Below are 20066 nucleotides of genomic sequence, written 5' to 3' on the forward strand. Positions count from 1 at the left end.
AAAAATCTTCCAACAAACAAAAGTCCAGGACCAGATGGCTTCACGGGTGAATTCTACCAAACATTTAGAGAAGAGCTAACACCCATCCTTCTCAAACTCTTCCAAAAAATTGCAGAGGAAGGAACACTCCCAAACTCATTCTATGAGGCCACCATCACCCTGATACCAAAACCAGACAAAGATACTACAAAAACAGAAAATTACAGACCAATATCACTGATGAATATAGAGGCAAAAATCCTCAACAAAATACTAGCAAACAGAATCCAACAACACATTAACAGGATCATACACCATGATCAAGTGGGATTTATCCCAGATATGCAAGGATTCTTCAATATATGCAAATCAATCAATGTGATACACCATATTAACAAACTGAAGAAGAAAAACCGTATGATCATCTCAATAGATGCAGAAAAAGCTTTCGACAAAATTCAACACCCATTTATGATGAAAACTCTCCAGAAAGTGGGCATAGAGGGAACCTACCTCAACATAATAAAGGTCATATAGGACAAACCCACAGCAAACATCATTCTCAATGGTGAAAAGCTGAAAGCATTTCCTCTAAGATCAGGAACAAGACAAGGATGTCCACTCTCACCACTATTATTCAACATAGTTTTGGAAGTCCTAACCTTGGCAATCAGAGAAGAAAAAGAAATAAAAGGAATACAAATTGGAAAAGAATAAGTAAAACTGTCACTGTTTGCAGATACATTGAGAATCCTAAAGATGCCACCAGAAAACTACTAAAGCTAGTCAATGAATTTGGTAAAGCTGCAGGATACAAATTAATGCACAGAAATCTCTTGCATTCCTATACACTAATGATGAAAAATCTGAAAGAGGAATTAAGGAAACACTCCCCTTTACCACTGCACCAAAAAGAATAAAATACCTAGGGATAAATCTACCTAAGGAGACAAAAGACCTGTATGCAGAAAACTGTAAGATACTGATAAAAGAAATTAAAGATGATACAAACAGATGGAGAGATATACCATGTTCTTGGATTGGAAGAATCAATTAAAAAAAAAAATTAGTAGCTGAAACTTGTTTAAGATGCTGGTGGGCTCTACCATCTCTGGCTAATGGACCCTGACTCCACTTTCTCTGTGGGAAGTGGGGAGATGCCCTGACTCCTCTGGTGCAACAGAGTTTCCCACATCACCGCCAATGTCCAACCTGCCATTCAGATAGTTGGTTAGCCCTTCCTGGAGCTCTGCAGCCACTGCTCTGTCTCTGCAACACTGGCTGCTGCACCAGCAGGCCCTTCCCTCCCTTCTGATTCCCAGCAGCCCCGCCACCGTTCCTCGGCGCCCTCTCTAAGCAAACCTTACAAACAAGGGGACACCTGTGCTCTGCAGCGTGTCGCCCCGCACCCCGTGCCCCTCGCTCACTACGGTCTTAGTCCTGGCCCCTCACCCACCCACCGCAGCTCACCTGACCTCTAGCAGGGTTTTACACAGTTGACTCGTGAAACACTCTATACTTTTTTTTGACCAAGAAATACTGCTTCTGATGAGTGTGTCATCACATCTTGTCAGGTGGCATTGTTTTGGAGAAACAATGACCACACATCATGAGAGAACCTGTATCTGGCGACCGGGGTGACCAGGGAAGGGAAGGCGGGGGACTGTGTGAGGGAACCAGAAGAGCGTCAGGAATGCTGAAGATGGCAGCAGCCGTCCACGCCCACACGTGCCACGCATCCTGCAAGCGGTCTCAGGGTGTGGGGCGCACAGGAAGAACAGACGGGAGCTGTGACGGCGGCTGATCAGCTACTTGAAGGAAAAGAGTTTCTAAAGTACTGAACTGCGACTGTGAAAACACATACTGCACTGCATTAAAAACAATCTTTTGAGGTCAAGTGCTTTAACCCCAGAAATAAAGTTAACCTGAAACACAATCAGGTCCCAGGTATTTCAGTAAACAACCCTGTACTCTAGTCACCATGCTGTACTTCTCACTTCTCTCCCTTACTCTACCTGTCCCCTCCACAGACAAAAGGACTGGTAAAGGTGGTATATTTAATAGGCTGTCACAGTTCTCATATTTAATTACATTATTATTGTTAACTCTGACATGCACAATTTCGACAGCATGAAAATATAAAACTTCTCATTAATTTTGTTATACTAGAAACTTAAAATGCATTCAAAGTAGAAAATATAACACATTAAATATATATTCAAAATAATAAAAACATGCTCATAACATTCTAATTAATTTAATAGAAATGTCAATTCCTAAAGTACACCTTACTACATATAAGTCTCCTATTATAAAATTTTTCATCTTCATATTTCCACCAACCCTGAAATTGTTTCATACAATAATGAAACATACCTGGTTTCTTCCTCTGCGTTTTCCATAGTTCCTTCTTACTAGGGCTTTATAATTCTCATTTTTCTTGGTTAAGTAGTAATATAAAACACAATCAGGAACACTCTACCAAAAAAAAAATTATTTTTGAGGATCCAATGAAATAAAATTTTTTAAAAGTATCAAGTAACACTTTCAAGGAAAATCTCTAGTGTTCTCAAAGTATAAAATGAGGAAAACCACAAATGGCTAGCTTTTTAAGGCAAAAATACATATATATAGTGTGTACTATATCTTGATGGATAATTATAGCTGTCTTAATACAAATTATGTAAAAGATACCAGGAACTATCAGAAACATTCAAGCACTTTCTTCTTTACGAGTAACTAAATTCTCTTTCTTCCTCTATATACGTAAATGTTCAAAATGTCTCACTTTGCTCACAAACCCAACATCCAATCCACTGTGAAAAAATTTCAGGAAAAATCAGGACTCTGAAATTTTAATTAGAAGTTTAATGAGGTTCAAAAAACATTGTAACCTATGTTTTTTTACGGAAATATAATATCAGGTCATTTTTGATTAACCATGAAAATTAGTCTGTGTTCTGTGCTTAGAATTGGTCATCATATAATTGTAAATATCACTATACTATTCCCATGAGAATCTTTTCTGTATCAAGCCCTTTGCAAAAATTCTACTTAACTACTTATATTTCTATTTAACTACTTCTGTGTACTAGGCACAAAAGCTTCAAAGCAGCAACCATCACAAACCTACAGACATTCTCAGTGCAAACCATTTCTTACCTTCCTTTCCAAGTAAGATGCAATTAGTCCAAAGTTTTTTGGATGCTGGATAAACCTGAGTAAAAGAAAAACACACACACACATTTTAACAACTTAAAAAGAGGGGGAAGCCCTTGGGAATAGAAATATAATGTAGACTCATTTCTAGCGACTCCTAAATGCTAATGTCCTCTTAAAGGGCACAGATTCCTGGGCACCGTCCGCCAGGAACTGACTGGATTGGAATACAGTAGAGCACAGAAATCTGTAACTTTAAAATGCACCCCCCAGTGAATAGGACACCGCCCAGGTTTGGGTACCACTCTTAAAATGACTCCACAACCCTGTTCTTACCTGGGACCTACATTCCCACCCATAAACTTACAGGAAGGTCATATCAAATCTGTCTTTTCTGACTTCCACAGTACCCACTCAAATGCCAAAATGGGGTCAAGTTTTGGGGGAAACAGTTCAATTTACAAGTAAATGCCAATACTTTTCGCTAACTTATGTAAGCTTCTTCTTTTTTTTTTTTTTTTTTTTTTTTGCGGTACGTGGGCCTCTCACTGTTGTGGCCTCTCCCGCTGTGGAGCACAGGCTCCGGACACGCAGGCCCAGTGGCCATGGCCCACGGGGCCAGCCGCTCCGTGGCATGTGGGATCCTCCTGGACAGGGGCACGAACCCGTGTCCCCTGCATCAGCAGGCGGACTCCCAACCACTGCGCCACCAGGGAAGCCCTGTAAGCTTCTATTAGAGAGTAATTTAAAATTTAAATTACTTGTCCTTAAAGATCTCCTTCTCATGGTCAGTCCAAACATTCATGAACTGCCTATCTTTATAAATCTTCATAGGGTCCTCCATAAGCCCATTCATGTTAATGAACTTGACCCTTCTCTGTTCTGCATCAAACATCATAGGTGGGATCACAGAGAGCTGTCGCATTTGTTTCTCATTATTCTGAAAAAAAAAAGAAAAAAAATGCAATTTACAGAGAAGAAAACTTAAAAAGGGCCACAGACCAACTGTCTTCATCGACAGTGAAACACCACATATGTACTTTAATGACAACAGCAGTAGTACCATAACATCTAACATACAGTAATTATACATATTATCTAATAAATACTCATTGCATGAATAACAGAGGCAGAGACTACAGGTATTATTTTTTTATAATCCACTACTACAATTTGAGAAGAGTTCTTTCCTTAAAGGAAGCTGATACTTCAAATAATGAATCTTAGACCTAAAGGACACACAGTAATGTCAGGTCACTGAAGTAATGATCTTATGAAGCACTTACTAACATTAATATTGCCTCATTTAAAAAAGTCTTAACATCATTTTAAAGAATAATAAAATAGAAAAATAAGCAGACAGGAACCGAAATCTTAAGGTCATTGATTTTAAATTAACTAAACTTACTTAAGTATTAAACACTTCTTGCTAATCTTACATAATCTTTCCACTGCAAATTTAAGACTATTATCCTTAGAATTTCAACTAAAACTAGGTTACAGTTATACAATTTATTTTTCCCACAGTTTAATTCCGTAAGTTTATAAGCACAAACTTCCATGAGAAAACTTTTACCAAAAAGTATAAGTACTGACCTCAATACAAGGCTAGGTTTTTTTCCTGAAACTCTTCTCCTAGAAGCGGACATTGCCTTAGGGTAAAGTCCTTACAAAGGTTCTAATTTTATGGGTACTCTCGATCAGTCTGAACACCAAAGTGTGGTTTGGGACAGACACATTAGCTTGAAATCCCCTCACCTGATACTAGTTTTGGCTGTTCACAGATGCCCCCCTTACAGAATCAGTCAAAAAGTGAATAAAGAAATTTCACACAGAGTTAGTCATCACTGCAGAGATTATGGCCACAAATTCTGAAATGTATAGCAATATAATAATTGTCTTCATTACTTAAGAGGACCACGATGTTCAAATAAGCATGACTTTCGGAATTTAGAGATGAGGTTTTTTAAAAGCCATATTATAAAAACAAAACTAGCAAAACTCAATATATGGTTTTTGGACTGACCTTCAGAGATAAGTTTGAAAACAGCTACAAAGATTCACTGTTAGGAACAGAAATTTATTCTTATTCAGAACTGATTTATTAATATCAGATCACATCTCAGCTGGCTAGAGATCACACTCCGGACATCCCCCCGAACCTCAGGTCCACAACCCAACATACAAACACCTGCAAAGTACATGCTCCTTTGTTCTTTTAGGAAACGGCACCAGCAGCTCAGTCCTCTAACCTGCTCTTCTTTCTCATCCCACACTTGTCCTGTCTACTCTGCCTTCTACAAATCTCTCCACCAGGCCCTTCCTACACATTTCTACCACTGTCGCCCTGACTCACGTCCTTATTTTTATCATAACAGCCTCCTCACCTCTTTCCAGGCCTCCCTGCTCCCAAAGCCGTCTTCGTAAAAATGGCAATATGATCATAGGGCGGCCTTGTTTCAAACCTTCGATGGTTGGCCACAAACTTTGGAACAATTCAAACGCCATAAGTGTTCCCTCAGTTATATACAAATAAACCCTTAGTTTATGGGGTATGAGGCTAAAATGCCTGAATAATTAATCAATTAACTTGAATTAAATCAATTAACTGTCTTACCTCCTGTTCAGAGAGCCCATCAATAATTTCAGAAATCTCATGTTCACTCCTAGCAATGGTGGCTGAAAGACCAGCTCCCCTCTGCCCAACTCTAAATATGAGGGAGAAATTTTAGATATATTTAAAGGCCTTTCATAAAGAAGACATATCAGTTAGATTACTTTTACGTCGATTTCTTTTCTGAATGGGACTTTTTAATCAACTAGAAGTCAGAGAAGAAACCTAAAACGCTACTGAGAAACTACTTTTAAGTAACATGTTTAAGCCATTTATCTATAAAATTAGTAACAATTTAAATGGTAAGATTTCTTTTTAAAGGTTACATGTCTAAGTTCCCATGGCAGAACTGTTTACAGGAAACTTCTGGAAAACTACAGTTATTGGTGTCATTTTCATCTCAAATAGCAATCTTTTGTCTGCCTTCCAGAGAACAGGATAGCAGACTTAGAAAAATACACAAAACATTTTTAAAGGGATGGGAAAAAAACACAATCATCATCCCTGACAAAAACTTAATTGTGATTAACGGGGCTTTCATGAGACAGTGGAGAAGAAAACTAAAGCTTCTACCTTTGCAAAAGTACTTGTTCTCTAAAAGTAAAAAGAAATCAGAAACTACATACCAATAACAAAGAATTTCTCAATTAGCAATCAATTTAAGAGTTTTGATCATGTTGGGAGGTGACGAAGAACTGTGAGACATGCAAGTCTATTCTTACTGTCATTTCCAAAGGAATGAGCGTTTTCAAGAACTGAAGAATTAATTTCAAAATATTCACTTAAATTTAGATTCAACAGCATGATTAAATATGAAAAATTAATATTAGATTCACTAAGGCATAAACACTGTTAGCTGATAATGAAGTTTTATATTCAAAATAAAAGTTCTTAGACTCACAGACACAGAGAACAGACTTGTGGTCGCCAAGGGGCAGGGGAGGGATGGATTGGGAGTTTGGGATTAGCAGATGCAAACTATTATATATAGAATGGATAAACAAGGCCCTACTGTATAGCACAGGGAACTGTATTCAATATCCTGTGATAAACCATAGTGGAAAAGAATATTAAAAAGAATGTGTGTATATATATATATATATATATATATATAACTGAATCACTTTGCTATATAGCAGAAATTAACACAACACTGTAAATCAACTATACTTCCATTGAAAAAAAAAAAGAGGAAAAACATAATAAAATTTCTTTATGAACTTTCTTAATGATTAGATTCAGGTAACAATAAATATTGTGAAGGATCAAAAGTATGATTCAAAGGAAAACAGCATAGCCATTAAACATCAAACCACTTACCGCTGAAACCGTTCTTGCTGTTCTCTTTGTTTTCGAATTTCTGGAAACTGCTTTTCATAATACTCCCTTGTTTTGCTTTCTTTAGCTTTCCTCCGAGGATTATTTTCTATTCTGTCCACTTTTTTCTCCCATGCCTCCATGAGCTGATCATAACGTTGGCAGATTTTTTGCTCCTATTAAATACCCGTAGCAAATTAATAATTAAACTAAACTCTGTGATTCTGACAAACCTAATACTTTAAAGTAAAGGTTACTTCTTAAGGCTAAGTCAGAAGTACATGTGGCCTATGACTCAACTGTGAATGAAAAGCTGTCCTTGATCTGAAAGAAGAGAAAGAAAGGGAGCTGTTTTCTAGGAAAGATCAACACATAGAGCCTATCGTGGCTGGATTTTTTAGTTAATATAAGACTACACAAATTAACAAACTAAATGATGAGCCACTCTGATAACATTTACATCTTCACTGTCAAAAAAAATGGAAAATGAGAAATAGAAACATGTAAATAGTTCATAATCCCAAAGGCAAGCGGATTAACATTTTGTTGTTATCCTTCCAATAGGCCAGAGAAAACACTCACACTTAAACCATCCCTCTACTGCTGGACGTTTTGGTTACTCGCAGTTTTTTCTTACTACAAATAATGCCATATAATGAACATTTTTGACAGTCTGGAAAAGGCAGAAATTGGTTGTTCTTTATGATAAAAAGAAATGCAGTAAACTACATGAAATCGAGAGCAAATGCTTTTAGAGGAAAGAATAATGTATGATCTCATTTTTTAAACAGAGAAGAAGAAAAAAAGAACCGTGCACTACAAGCCCCAGACCGTGGGTGTGAGACAACGAAAGGGCCTGCCACACGGTCAGCCCCAGGAAGCGGCCGCGAGGGGAAAGCACTGCCTTCCCCATGCCCCGTCTCCTCATAGCCTGTCTACTCCTGGGCCTCCACCTGCGCTCAGCTCTATGCCGACCCCTCGGTCTCATCTGGATTCAAGCAACGGCCTCCTTCCTAAATGACTCCCATGCACCCTGAATGGCATAACCAGATGCAACTTCTTAAAACACAGAGCTCAACATTTCACTTCCTCAGCTCAAACACTTATAAGCTGCCCTCAGGATCTGTGCACAACCCGGCCCTGGCTTCCCTGCACAGCCTCACTCCTCACCACCCTCCCAGCTCAGTCCAAGCCCAGCCCTCTCCAACCTGCCACACTCCCTCCACTTCCCAGACCTTCCCGTGAGCTGCTCCCACTGCTTGTGAAAGTCTGCAGAGGACTGGTTTTCCTGTGCAACACCCCTCATGATTCATATCTGCGCCAGCTGTCCCCTTACATGCTCTCATGGTCATCTGTACATCCTGTGCCATCGTAAGACCACAACACTGTAATCGCCTGCAGCCTCATCTACCCCCTTACTCCTTAGGCTCCCTAAGGGCTAAAACCACGTGGCTGCCCGCTCCCTTTGTAGAATACATGGGACAAAGGAAATAGCCAATAAATATTTATTAAGCAAATCAATGAACATATAAACTTCATAACTAAATACCCTGTGAAGTATGAAAACAAAGTCCATGCTTCTGTGTTTGTGTCTCCAGATAGCAAATTTAGCAATTACACCATGATTACAACAAAATGATCAGATAGAAAAAAATACTTTAGCTAATTTCTTATTTATATGTGTATGCTCTTGGCAAAAAAAAAAAAAAAAAAAAAAGATTCAAGACCGGTAATTTAAGAAAGTATCTGAAGGACTAGACTGGCAAATTAGAACATTAGAAGTTATATACCAAATAAAAGCTGTTGACCCTTAAAATTCATTAAACTGTCAGGTCCTTAAATACAAGGTACAAAGTTCATTTCTGATGTGAATCAAAGAACATCATTTATTCACTAAAAAACAATTTAAATGAATTAATAGTCTGTCTAAAATTCGTAGGAACACACTATAAAAATAAGAATACTGGCATTATATTTTCTGTAACTTAATTTCCATGAAGATTATAACCACAAAATTTTTAGACTGCAAGTCATATAATAAATATGAAAAACGATGTGAATTTGAAAAAGCTGAACTTTAGCTGACCCAGTTTCTAATAAGAAAGAACAGTGATGTCTTATCAGCATGACCATAACTTACCCACATTTGTTTGAGGGTTAAGAGACTAAATGTAGATCATCCTATTTCTCTTTCATATTTTTTTTAACTACTCACCATTTTCTTTATTTTGGCTAGATGAAAATGTTATACACAGATGACCAAAGAAATTAATTTGATAATGATACTAAATGTGATTTATGACATCAAAATGTTGCTAGAATTAGATTTATATTTACGTCACATCTATAGTTACTGTCTAAATCAGCACCTGTTCTCATGTGTGATCAAGAACGGTTCTCACTACAATGGGAAAGCGAATGCCTGAAGAAGCGCGGACGGGAAAGTGGCACAAATTTCAGTTAACAAGGATAGGACCTCACCCTTTGTTTTCTTGCATGATTTCTTCTTTTAAAAAATAAAATGAGTTTTTTCCTCATCACCTGGTTTCTAGAAGAGAAAAATATGGTTGTATGACATTAAGAAAAAGTACAATTTAATAATGCATTCACTTTTTTGTTTTCAGAGACACTGAAAAACAAGCGAAGATCACTTAAGAATATATGATGTAATCAAAGTTAACCCTTATTTTTTTCACCCTGCAAAATAAGACTCCTGCAATAATTAGAACTGACTAAAATTCCTCCCATTCTATAGTAAGACTTTAATACAAATAGTTCATTTTTAGTTATTACATTCAATTGTAAGGCAAATATTATTTTCAAGTTCTGATTACACAGTTACTGATTCTCCTTAAGAACCCTCGTGAGATAAACACCTTGGCACACTCTTGGAGGGAGGGGGGCGTAAGAGAAGGCGGAGCTTGTAAAGTTATCTCCTCCCTCAGGTATGTGCTGTCCTCCCTCCTGTGAGAGTGCACCAACACAGAGGCAGCTTCTGCTTTACACAGAAACAACACAATACACCCTAAGACGCCACGGAGGCCAACGTGACAGGACAGGAAGACTTCCCTTATAACTTAGTGTAATAGTTTCACTTTTCACATTGGAAGCACTGCAACCTTCAAAAACAATGACATGCAGGCTCAGATATAAATATTTATACCCCACCTACTTCCAGAAAGGATTTCAAGCTGATTATTCAAATATAAATACAAAGCCAAGGCAAGTAGGAGTAATTTTTTGGATTATCTGCCACTCAGGACTAACACTGACACTGGCTCCACTCAAATAAGCATGGACAGTCAGGAGCTGGCTATACGGAAAAGTGGCCAAGAGATGAAGAGAATTATTAAAAGGAACGTTTGCTATTTCATACAAAGCAAATGACGGTGATGACAGAATAGCTACTGAACGATCCATACAGACGCATGCAGCTGAGTGAACGGTATTTCACAAGGTGATGTACAGCAGGAGCGTTACCATATATTCAGTTTGCTCATACTCAAAAGCAAATGACAGTCAATAAATATAACTTAAAATGTTTCCTAAGAATTTAAATGAAGAACCCCATCTCAGGACAGTGTGATAAGCACTGTAGTAGGCAATGTAGCTAATATGAAATAAATCAGGGCTGCTCTGCAGCTAATATCAGGGAAAAGACAGAACACAAACATAACGGAAGCTTTGCGGAAAAAAAATCATTAAAAGTAGCCAACTAGATTTTATCTGCTATTCTCCTTTGTAAAAATGTTAAAACAGAGAAACAGTTCCAAAACAAGGTATATTTTATATGAGTTTTGCCTAACCTACTTCTAAGGGTTGTCAAGCCCATAGCAGCATCTCACAGAAAAATTCTAGGTATATGACTTTTATTATAAACCACTTACTTAACAAAAGTTAAAATTATTCAAATTTCAATTTTTATCATGCATACTACCATGCAAATTATATTTGCCACCAGTTCTGCAAAGTAGTCAACTATTGCACATACTCTCAGTAAGAAAATTTTTTAAAAGAAAAAAAAAGAGATATATATATATATATATATATAAATAGCAATGTGCTCATTAGTAACGGTACTAGTAAATAAGTATAATGTTCTGGTTATACTTAATAAAACATATAAAGTAGAAATATCACATTTTTGTTACAAACTAAGAATAATTCATCTAAAATTCTCTTAAAATATGATAATAAAAAAAAAGATACCTATCTAGCTTCCTCTCTTACTTCAATCAGATCAGTAAATTAGGTTTTCTTTTCACTTATTTTCTCATTCCAAAATGTGCATCCATAAAGGCCTGGTGTCTGGGATGAGCAAGGCTAAGCAAACTACAACCTGGAGCAGTCTCCTCACCCACATGAGGTGGCTGAGCGCTTCCAAGGCACCAGGACATGAAATGGCAGAAGGGTCTACAAATACCGTCATTAGCAAGAGTCATGGAAGGGATTTCCCTAGAATAGGATTTTGAATAATGATAAAATGATCCGTGGCACTTCTACTTTGCAATGGCAGATGTGGCTTGGTGGGGGACGGTGTCATCACTAGTCTTAAATGAAAAAGCTTCATTATCTTACTTCATCATGCGCCTTGCAGGTACTCCACTGAAAAAAAGACAAAACAGGAGGCAAAAAATTCAAGCCTCAAGGTAAGCCATTTCAATGTTAAGTATCCACCTTTTTTACTAGCAGATTATAAAACCAGCTAGTTTTATGCAATAATTTATTTCATTTTTTGGCCTCGGAAACTCAAAGCTGTTACCCCAACCCCCAAGAAGCCAGAGGAAGATAACATATAGTAAAATGACAGCAAATTACACAAATCTAAAACACACCTACACTATATTATAACACACCTACACTATATTATAATACTATGTCAGCAGATAACATAAAAATGATCTCTTTATAGAATATACGGTCTTTAACTGAAGAACTCCAAAGATGATCAATACTTACGTCTTGATGTTCTCATGATACACTTTGGTATCTGATGGCTGGTTATAGAGTGGCTATAAAATAAATCAAACATTTATATACAAAATGTTGTACATCATCTATGAAGAGACAAAGACACAATTTCTATCTCAATGGTAGCCGAGGTACAGTACTACTGGGTCTACACAACAGACGCCCTACCAAAATCTCCAGGCTCAGGTTCCCTGAATAACTCTGTCCACCCCATCTCCTAACAACGTCACTGCTCTAGGAAAGTTCATAAATCCACTGTACCCCATAATAAATTCATTCATAGATTTTTTTTAATCTCAAAGGCAAAGGAGGATTTAACACCAATATTACCCTAACAGTATGATTCAAAGAGCTTTCTATTTCTGTTCTTAATTCTTTCTCCTTCTAACCGAGTGATTAAATGGCTGCTCAGGCAAAAACACAATCAGGAAAATGCTTCTGCAAAGGTAACCAAGCTCGTGCACATTATTTCAAGCTTATCACCCTTACTGCCCAGCTACATCACTCTCATCCCAAAGTAAATGACTGTATTCCATTTTATCCCAAGAAAAACTGCTACAAAAAGAGCACTAGACATGAAAAAAGAAATTTCTTACTTACCAGTTCAACTTTTGGGCCAAGACCTTCAAATATTTTATGAGCTTCTTCTGCTTTTTTCTAGATAAAAACATTATTATATTGTATAATTAAAAATTATATTACCTAAATGCAAAATCACTTCCAATTTAATAATATTTACCTAAATACTAATCTACAGTCAAACTTATCCTTATTTCCAAATATTCTTCTTTCATAGGATAGCCTGAAATACTCTCTAATTTTATTTTCGTAACTCCCTCACAAAATTCAGTCAGATCTGAACATTTGTATTGAAAGCAAAACCTAAAGAATTGGTAAGTTCTTAAAAACAAACAGATATTAAGATTCCAGGGAGAGGGAACAGAGATTCACTATTAGAAATGAATCCTTCAAACATTTTTAATACTTCAACTCAATGTCTTTATGGTATTTTATGTTTTTAACTTTTCATTAAAGTTGCCAATCTTTACTACGGTAAGCCAAATCAATCTCTTTGAAGAAAAGCTTATAATGAGCATATTTTCCAATTATAAGAAAACCTTAGTAATAACAATAGAGAAAACAACCAGTTTGAATTACTCAAAGTATTCAGTAATAAATAAATGTTGAATTATATACTTTTACATGCCTTTTTCAGAAGTAAAATCATCTAGACCAAAGTGCTATCTATCTAACAGAAATCTACCTTTAATAGACAAATGAAATATAACAAAATTCAATACTAAAGCTGTTTAAGCTGGAATTTGACATCCAGCAAATGTGTCGGGGGTTCTCAGATCTCTCTCTTGCCCCAGCACATGCTCACTAGTCACAACAAGGGCTCACTGCCCGCTGCAGAGACTCCCATGTCCACGCACTGTGGCTGGGAAACTCTCCAGGGCTTCTGATGCAACACACAAATGGGAATGGAACTAATCAGTATCCCCAAGTGTAGAGAAAGATGTTCCCTTAAAATAAACACTATCCTTTTCATTTATCAATTACAATAGTTCAAATATTTATTTAGCATATATTATGTGAAAAGACCTATGTTTAATTAGCAAAGGAAGCTCAAAGTACTGTAACGCACTTTCCAAACTCCAAGAAACTTAAAGTTATTAAGATGAGAAATAAACTTATCAAAAATATCATATACAAAACTATAAAAAAAAAAATGAACTTGCACAGCTAATGCTATTTCTGTATATAGTTTTAAGTTGATTTGTCGACCTTGGTATTATTAACATTTGGGCCAGACATTTCTTTGTCATGGGCACTGTAGGCTATTCAGCAGGACCCCTGGCCTCTACCCACTAGATGCCAGCAGCACTCCACCCCTCCCCCAAGTTACAACAATCAAAACAGTCTGCAGTTGAGAACAATGTTCTAATCTCAAAAAGCCAAAATGTAATTATCACAAAATTTATTAGCTTTAAGGTGTATGTTAAATAACACACAAACAGCATAATCACAGATGATAAATTTGGAATATCTAGCACCTACAGCTGATTCTCTCTAGACGACCTTCATTCTCCAACGTTTAAACCTGCTTTCTTGAGGCACTCCACGTTACATAGAGTCTATGCCAAGAACAGGCAGGCTAAGTGAGGCTGTAACAGAGAATACTGAGAGACAAGGGGGAAATCGTATCACGACAAATATTTACTGGTAACCTATTACGTAAAGGCACTTACCTCTTCAGGGCTAATTTTAAAGGCTAATATTTAAGGTGTTTGCATATCCCAAGATTTAAGTTTTGCAAAATTTTATTACATATTTGACTTCATGTTGGCTTAACTGCTAAGAACAGATTAACCTATCGTTTGGCAGAAAAAAATTAATTTAAAACCTTCACATTTACATAATTTTATTCTAAGTCTATAGATAGAAGTAATTAATGCCTCAAACATATGTTGACTATGTTCTATGTGCCAGGCACCTGCGAGACACTAAGGAAACAATGAATAAGATATCCTTCCTGGTGTAGGAAGATAAGGAGTCTTGAAAGGCTTCATAGAGAAAATGATACTTGAGCTGGGTCCTGAAGTCAAATGCACTCAACAGACAAGAAAGGCAAACCACAGGGATGCCTGATGGCAGGGGAAACATCACGAGGTAAATTACTAACGTCAAGGGAACATTCACACCTGTTCTGGTAGGGTATGGCTAAGAAGGGAGTATTGGGCCACGGGCCAGCCAGGCAGGCAGGCACGTAAGCACTGATGAAAAGGTTGGGCTACTCTGTAGAAAGGGGGAAGTCATCAAAAGGTTTTATTTGGGGCTTCCCTGGTGGCGCAGTGGTTGAGAGTCCGCCTGCCGATGCAGGGGACACGGGTTCGTGCCCCGGTCCGGGAGGATCCCACATGCTGCGGAGCGGCTGGGCCCGTGAGCCATGGCTGCTGAGCCTGTGCGTCCAGAGCCTGTGCTCCGCAACGGGAGAGGCCACAGCGGTGAGAGGCCCACGTACCGCAAAAAAAAAAAAGATTTTATTTGAAGAACCACGTCAGGGGGCTCAAATATGAAGGATGGATTAGAAAGAAAAAAATGACTGAAGGAAGGAAACTCAGCATCTATGAGAGGTGAGGGCTCCAATCAAGCAACTGGCGAAGGAGGAAGAGAGAAGCAATTGACCAGACCAATATCCAGGAGGCAGGACTGAGGCTCTTCGTTGATTAACCAAGTCTGCAGAGTGGCAAAGAGAGAGAAATCGATAGTTTCCAGGACGATGGCCATGGTGACCAGAGGTTGTTGGCACTAAGTACATTCTCCACTGTCAATCACTTTCTTTCTTCCGGTGCCTCGTTAACTTGCAAATCATTCAATCAAAATATAAACATGTTCCTGAAAGCTTCACTGCACACCCCCTCTTTTCTATACGTATTACAATGCTGAAATTAGAGCACTTACAAATATTTTTGGAACCTACAACTGGGAAGGGTAACAGCAAATTGAACTGTTAAAAACAGTCCAGGAGAAGAGTCTGTGTGGAGACTAAATGAATCCTAGCCTCAAGTTTAAACGTGATACAAGGCAATTTTTCTCCCAGGAAGCCAATTTTAAAACTAACAGTCAGTTTGAGGTAGTTTTCTGCCTCGCACTAACTTTCTAAATAAAAGATGCCTCATACGAGACAAGGGCCCCTATCTCTTGGGCCACATTTGGCTTAATTGCCAACCAGTATCTGCCACTGTCAAACAAGGAACAAGACGGAGATGTACTCTTGTTGCCCCTCATCGCTCTGTGCCCTCGGTGTCCAAACAGGTAAGGTCATTCATGACAAAAAGCTACAGAGGCAGTGAAGGTCTAACAAAGGCAGCATGGTGAGGAGGAAGACACAGGCAAGCGTCAGTGGTGAGAAAGCGGCCTGCTCCCATCACGCCCCTCGGGGGCTTCTGCTACCATCCGGGGTCTACTGCACAAGCACCACCAAGGCAGATGACTGGCAGCAGGGGATACAAAAAGAACCTATTTTTTGAAAGATGATTTCTATGGTTACTGAGTTAAAAACAATCCTCATTGCAAGTCTAATATTAAGACAGATTTCAAGTTTGGTTCTTCTATTCTTCACAGAATGTGTAACAAACTGAATTGTAAATGCTAAAATGGCAAGAAGAGGTCTAAAAGGAGCTTTCGTTTCTGCTGATGGGCATCAAGGAACATTTACTACACTAGCTAATGAAAAAAATACATATATATAAATTAACACAAACTGAATTCTCTATCAGATCTTGTTCAATAGTTTTCAGTCCTCACATCCTAGTCAGGCAACCGCAGAATTCACTAACACTGGAACTGTTTATTAGGCCTGTAAGAGAAGGCTAATTAAGAAATTCAATCAATTAATAAATATCACTGAATTCAATGTATCTGAAAAGTAACTCATACTAAGAAAGAAGTCAATATATTATTTTATAAGAGCCTTTTCCATTATTATCAGCTCTAATCCCTATTTACTTTACCCGTGAAGTCACAAACTGGCCATGAAGCCTATCAGCCCTCAGAAGTACTTTCTTGTTCTCCAGTGTGTTTTTTTAAAAGCAGGAGATTTCATATAAAATCCATGTACCTTGCTTCTCTTAAACAAGGAAGCACCTGTTGACCTTGGGCCACATCCCTGCGAGGACCCCAGCGCCACTGCCCTCCAGGCATGCCCTGAGGGGTCCTCATCACTCCTTCCACCGACTGCCCTTCACCCTCGCTGGACTCATCTTCACGTAGGCTGTTCTGCCCAATAAAGTGGACTGATTCTGAACCCAGTCAAGGAACTAGTAATACTTGTCCATATTTCTGCCTCTCAGTGACTTAAAATTCCTTAAGTATTGTGTACCTGATGACTTTCGGTTATCTATCTACACACACACATACGCCTGAGTCCAAGATCATTCCTATAAAAGTGTATTTAATGACTATCTCACAGCTGCTTTTCTTAAGGTCAATTTCCTTTAGGATCTGGGCTAACCTTGCTACAGGATGCCTGTGTAAGACTCCACTCACTACAAGGCAAATAAACTGAAATGACAATCCCCAACTTCTACCTTATGATCACCTTAAGCTGACAAGCCAATTCTCTACCATAGTACTTAAAGCATATAATTCTTTCTTGAACTGGGGGCTTCTGGAAGCCCAGTGTTAAGCAGCTCTGTTTAAAGGTTTTCTTCACATTAAGGTGAAATCAGTTTCCCTTTAACTGCTAGTTCCTGGGCTGGATTCTGGCCAAAAACGAACTTCAGCGTCACAAAATTATTCATAGAATTGAGGCCTGGCTTTCCTAAATCTGTGGACACTTTTAATTATGAGTATGAAAGAAGAAATTATTTTAACAAACCTAAAAAGGAAAGTTGACCTAAAGGTCAATGGCCTCATACTCTGTAACTAAAATTCAAAGCACACCCCAGCTATCAGTTCTGAAGCAGATAATGCAAGCCATTCCCACGTCCAATGACCATCTCTACTAGAATAGTGTATTTGGCATTAAATGTTGCTTATAAAGTGAAAAACTACAGAATGGCTGTATTATGTGCTACACACTTGCTTACCACTATTTATATAACAGGAGAGAGACTCAGCTGATAAAATTATACTGTCACAAAATAGTATTATACCATATAAAATGCAAATGAAATATTAAATAATTTAAGACACAACCATCAACTTTTCTTCAGTCAAAGTTTAAGAACATTAAAAATTATAACAGAAAGCAGGTTTAATACAATTGATATCACCACAGAATACACAGACAACTGGAAAAGGTGTAGCCCAGTGGTTTTAAAGGCCTGTGCCATCGGGAATGGCATGAACTTACCCGATTTTCATCGTAAATAATCTGGACAATACTGCGGTGTTTCTGCTCCACGGGAGGAGGTGACACAGGCTTCTCAGGCTCTGGAGGTTTAGCAGCTTCTTCTTCGAGCTGTTGCTAAGAGACCCAGAAAGGAAGAGTCAGGCATCTGCTGCACATCAGCCCCACTAGTAATTAATCACCAGAGATAACACATGCTTCTGAGCAATGCTTTGCTGATTCTATAGGGTAATCACTTAATCTACTAGGGCCTAATGGACCCAAAGGCTCTAACAAACCCAGTCAGATTTATTTTGACTAATAACTAAACAACATAAGTAATCATTTGAAAAATCATTTTATATTTTAATTCTGATAAATTTAAAGCAAAATAGTAAGAGAATCTAAACATATGAAGGTAGCCCATCTACCTCTATCACAATGACCTTTTGTGGCACTGTAATAATGCTTTTCTGTGTTATAGATACACAGTATGTGTTAATGTCTGGCGGGGAGAGTATGGTAGAATGTTTAAGGGTTAATCCTTAAGTCAGCACAGCACCATCCTCTACCCTACTCCCCTGCCAAACTATACTCTATAGCGAAGAGGCCCTGGGAAAACCAAAAGAATATGGACTGCTGGTGTGTGCAATCACAAAGCAGGAGCCTATCTGAATTACTCTGCCCAGGATTCAGCCTTAGGGTCACCCTTTGCAAGTGGCTTGATCCTAGGACCCCTTCTAGTCCTTACCTCAATCTTGAGCAAGTATACAAACCCCTCACATGTAAAGTAGGGATATTAATCCTACCTACCACATAGCTTTCTGAGAGGATTAAATGACTCAATATATGGCAAGCACAACTATAAACAGTCAGTAACTATTACCTACAATTATTACTGAAGTAAGGACTGACTCAGCTAAGTTCACTGCTTTTTGTCTTCCATCACCTAACTAGTGCCTGATACCTAGTAAATGCTCAACAAATAGCTACATGGATATAAGTTCACTGAATGAAATGATAAAAAAGACATTAGGTAAAGATGGTTAAGTCTACCAAAGGCCTAGCAGAAAAAAAATCACCTATACTACCAAGTAAGACTGATAGTCAAGGTTCCTAGTCATTTAAGTCAGACCGCACCCAAATGAAAGGATAAAAATCCTCCAGTGAGGACCACTTCCATTTTGGAACAGAAAGTACTCTTGCAACCTGCTATCTGTGTGAGCAAAAGATATTCGGCGTTCTGAGATCATTTTTATGGGAATGAGTTCTTCAACCATGCCCTTTTATTCCCTTGCTCAGAGGGCCTTCAGAATCCCCATTAAGTAGGTGCAGAGAAAGAAATAAACAAGTTTCAGGAAATCACATTTTGTTCTTAGTAGCCAAGTAGCCCTGGGACAAAACCACAGTAACAGAAAGTCTAAAAACAAAACAAAACAAACAAACTTTCCTCACCTATTCTTTTACATTAACTTTATGATAATTTTGGCAAACTTTAAAAATAAATTTAGTTAGAATTTTTATTGAAATTATATAAAATGTGAATTAACATGAGTTCACATTATTAATACTGTGTTTCTATTCTGCTGTATTTATTTACTCAAGTTGTCTTTTATATTCTTCAATAAAATTTATAGCTCCTGTATATCTCATAAGTCATACACTATGTCTCATTATTTTTAATTATTTTAATGGGTTACATGTTATTGAGCATTCACTATGTGACATATATATTAATACATTCATTATCTCAACTCATACAACAATCTCATGATTCAGTTGGTGTTATTAGTATTATTACTATTTTATACATGAAGAAACTAAAGAAAAGTAAAAATGTGACCAACCCAGAAGAATAAGATCCACTAACACTTAAAAGAATTGTCAATAAACCTAATATGATTTAATAAATAAAAGAGGGCTCAACATATTAAAAAAAAAAGGCAAGGGGGGGATATTTTTTAAATGACCAAGCAGATTTTTTAAATGAGCCAAATAAAAATTCCAGCACTAAAAACATAATTATTGAGGGACTTCCTTGGTGGTCCAGTAGGTAAGACTCCAACATTCCCAAGGCAGTGGGCATGGGTTCGATTCCTGCTCGGGGAACTAGATCCACATGCAAGCTGCAACTAAAAGATTCCACGTGCCACAACTAAGACCCAGTGCGGCCAAATAAATAAATGCTTA

The 20066-nt window shown here is 37.8% G+C and overlaps 1 protein-coding gene across 1 annotated transcript in view; it reads right to left on the reverse strand.

Moving 5' to 3' along the window:
- NCOR1 (nuclear receptor corepressor 1) overlaps positions 1–20066 on the reverse strand; it is a 143324-nt gene that overhangs the window by 73936 nt on the left and 49322 nt on the right. Inside the window, 9 exon segments of the mRNA XM_029210849.1 lie at positions 2356–2457; positions 3142–3196; positions 3900–4078; positions 5756–5846; positions 7073–7245; positions 9551–9617; positions 12029–12081; positions 12641–12697; positions 17901–18014. Coding sequence (XP_029066682.1) covers positions 2356–2457; positions 3142–3196; positions 3900–4078; positions 5756–5846; positions 7073–7245; positions 9551–9617; positions 12029–12081; positions 12641–12697; positions 17901–18014 — 891 coding nt within the window.

This window comes from Monodon monoceros, unplaced genomic scaffold (genome assembly GCF_005190385.1).
Source record: "Monodon monoceros isolate NGI ecotype Baffin Bay Population unplaced genomic scaffold, NGI_Narwhal_1 Super_Scaffold_9, whole genome shotgun sequence".
In the NCBI taxonomy this organism is placed as follows: Eukaryota; Metazoa; Chordata; class Mammalia; order Artiodactyla; family Monodontidae; genus Monodon; species Monodon monoceros.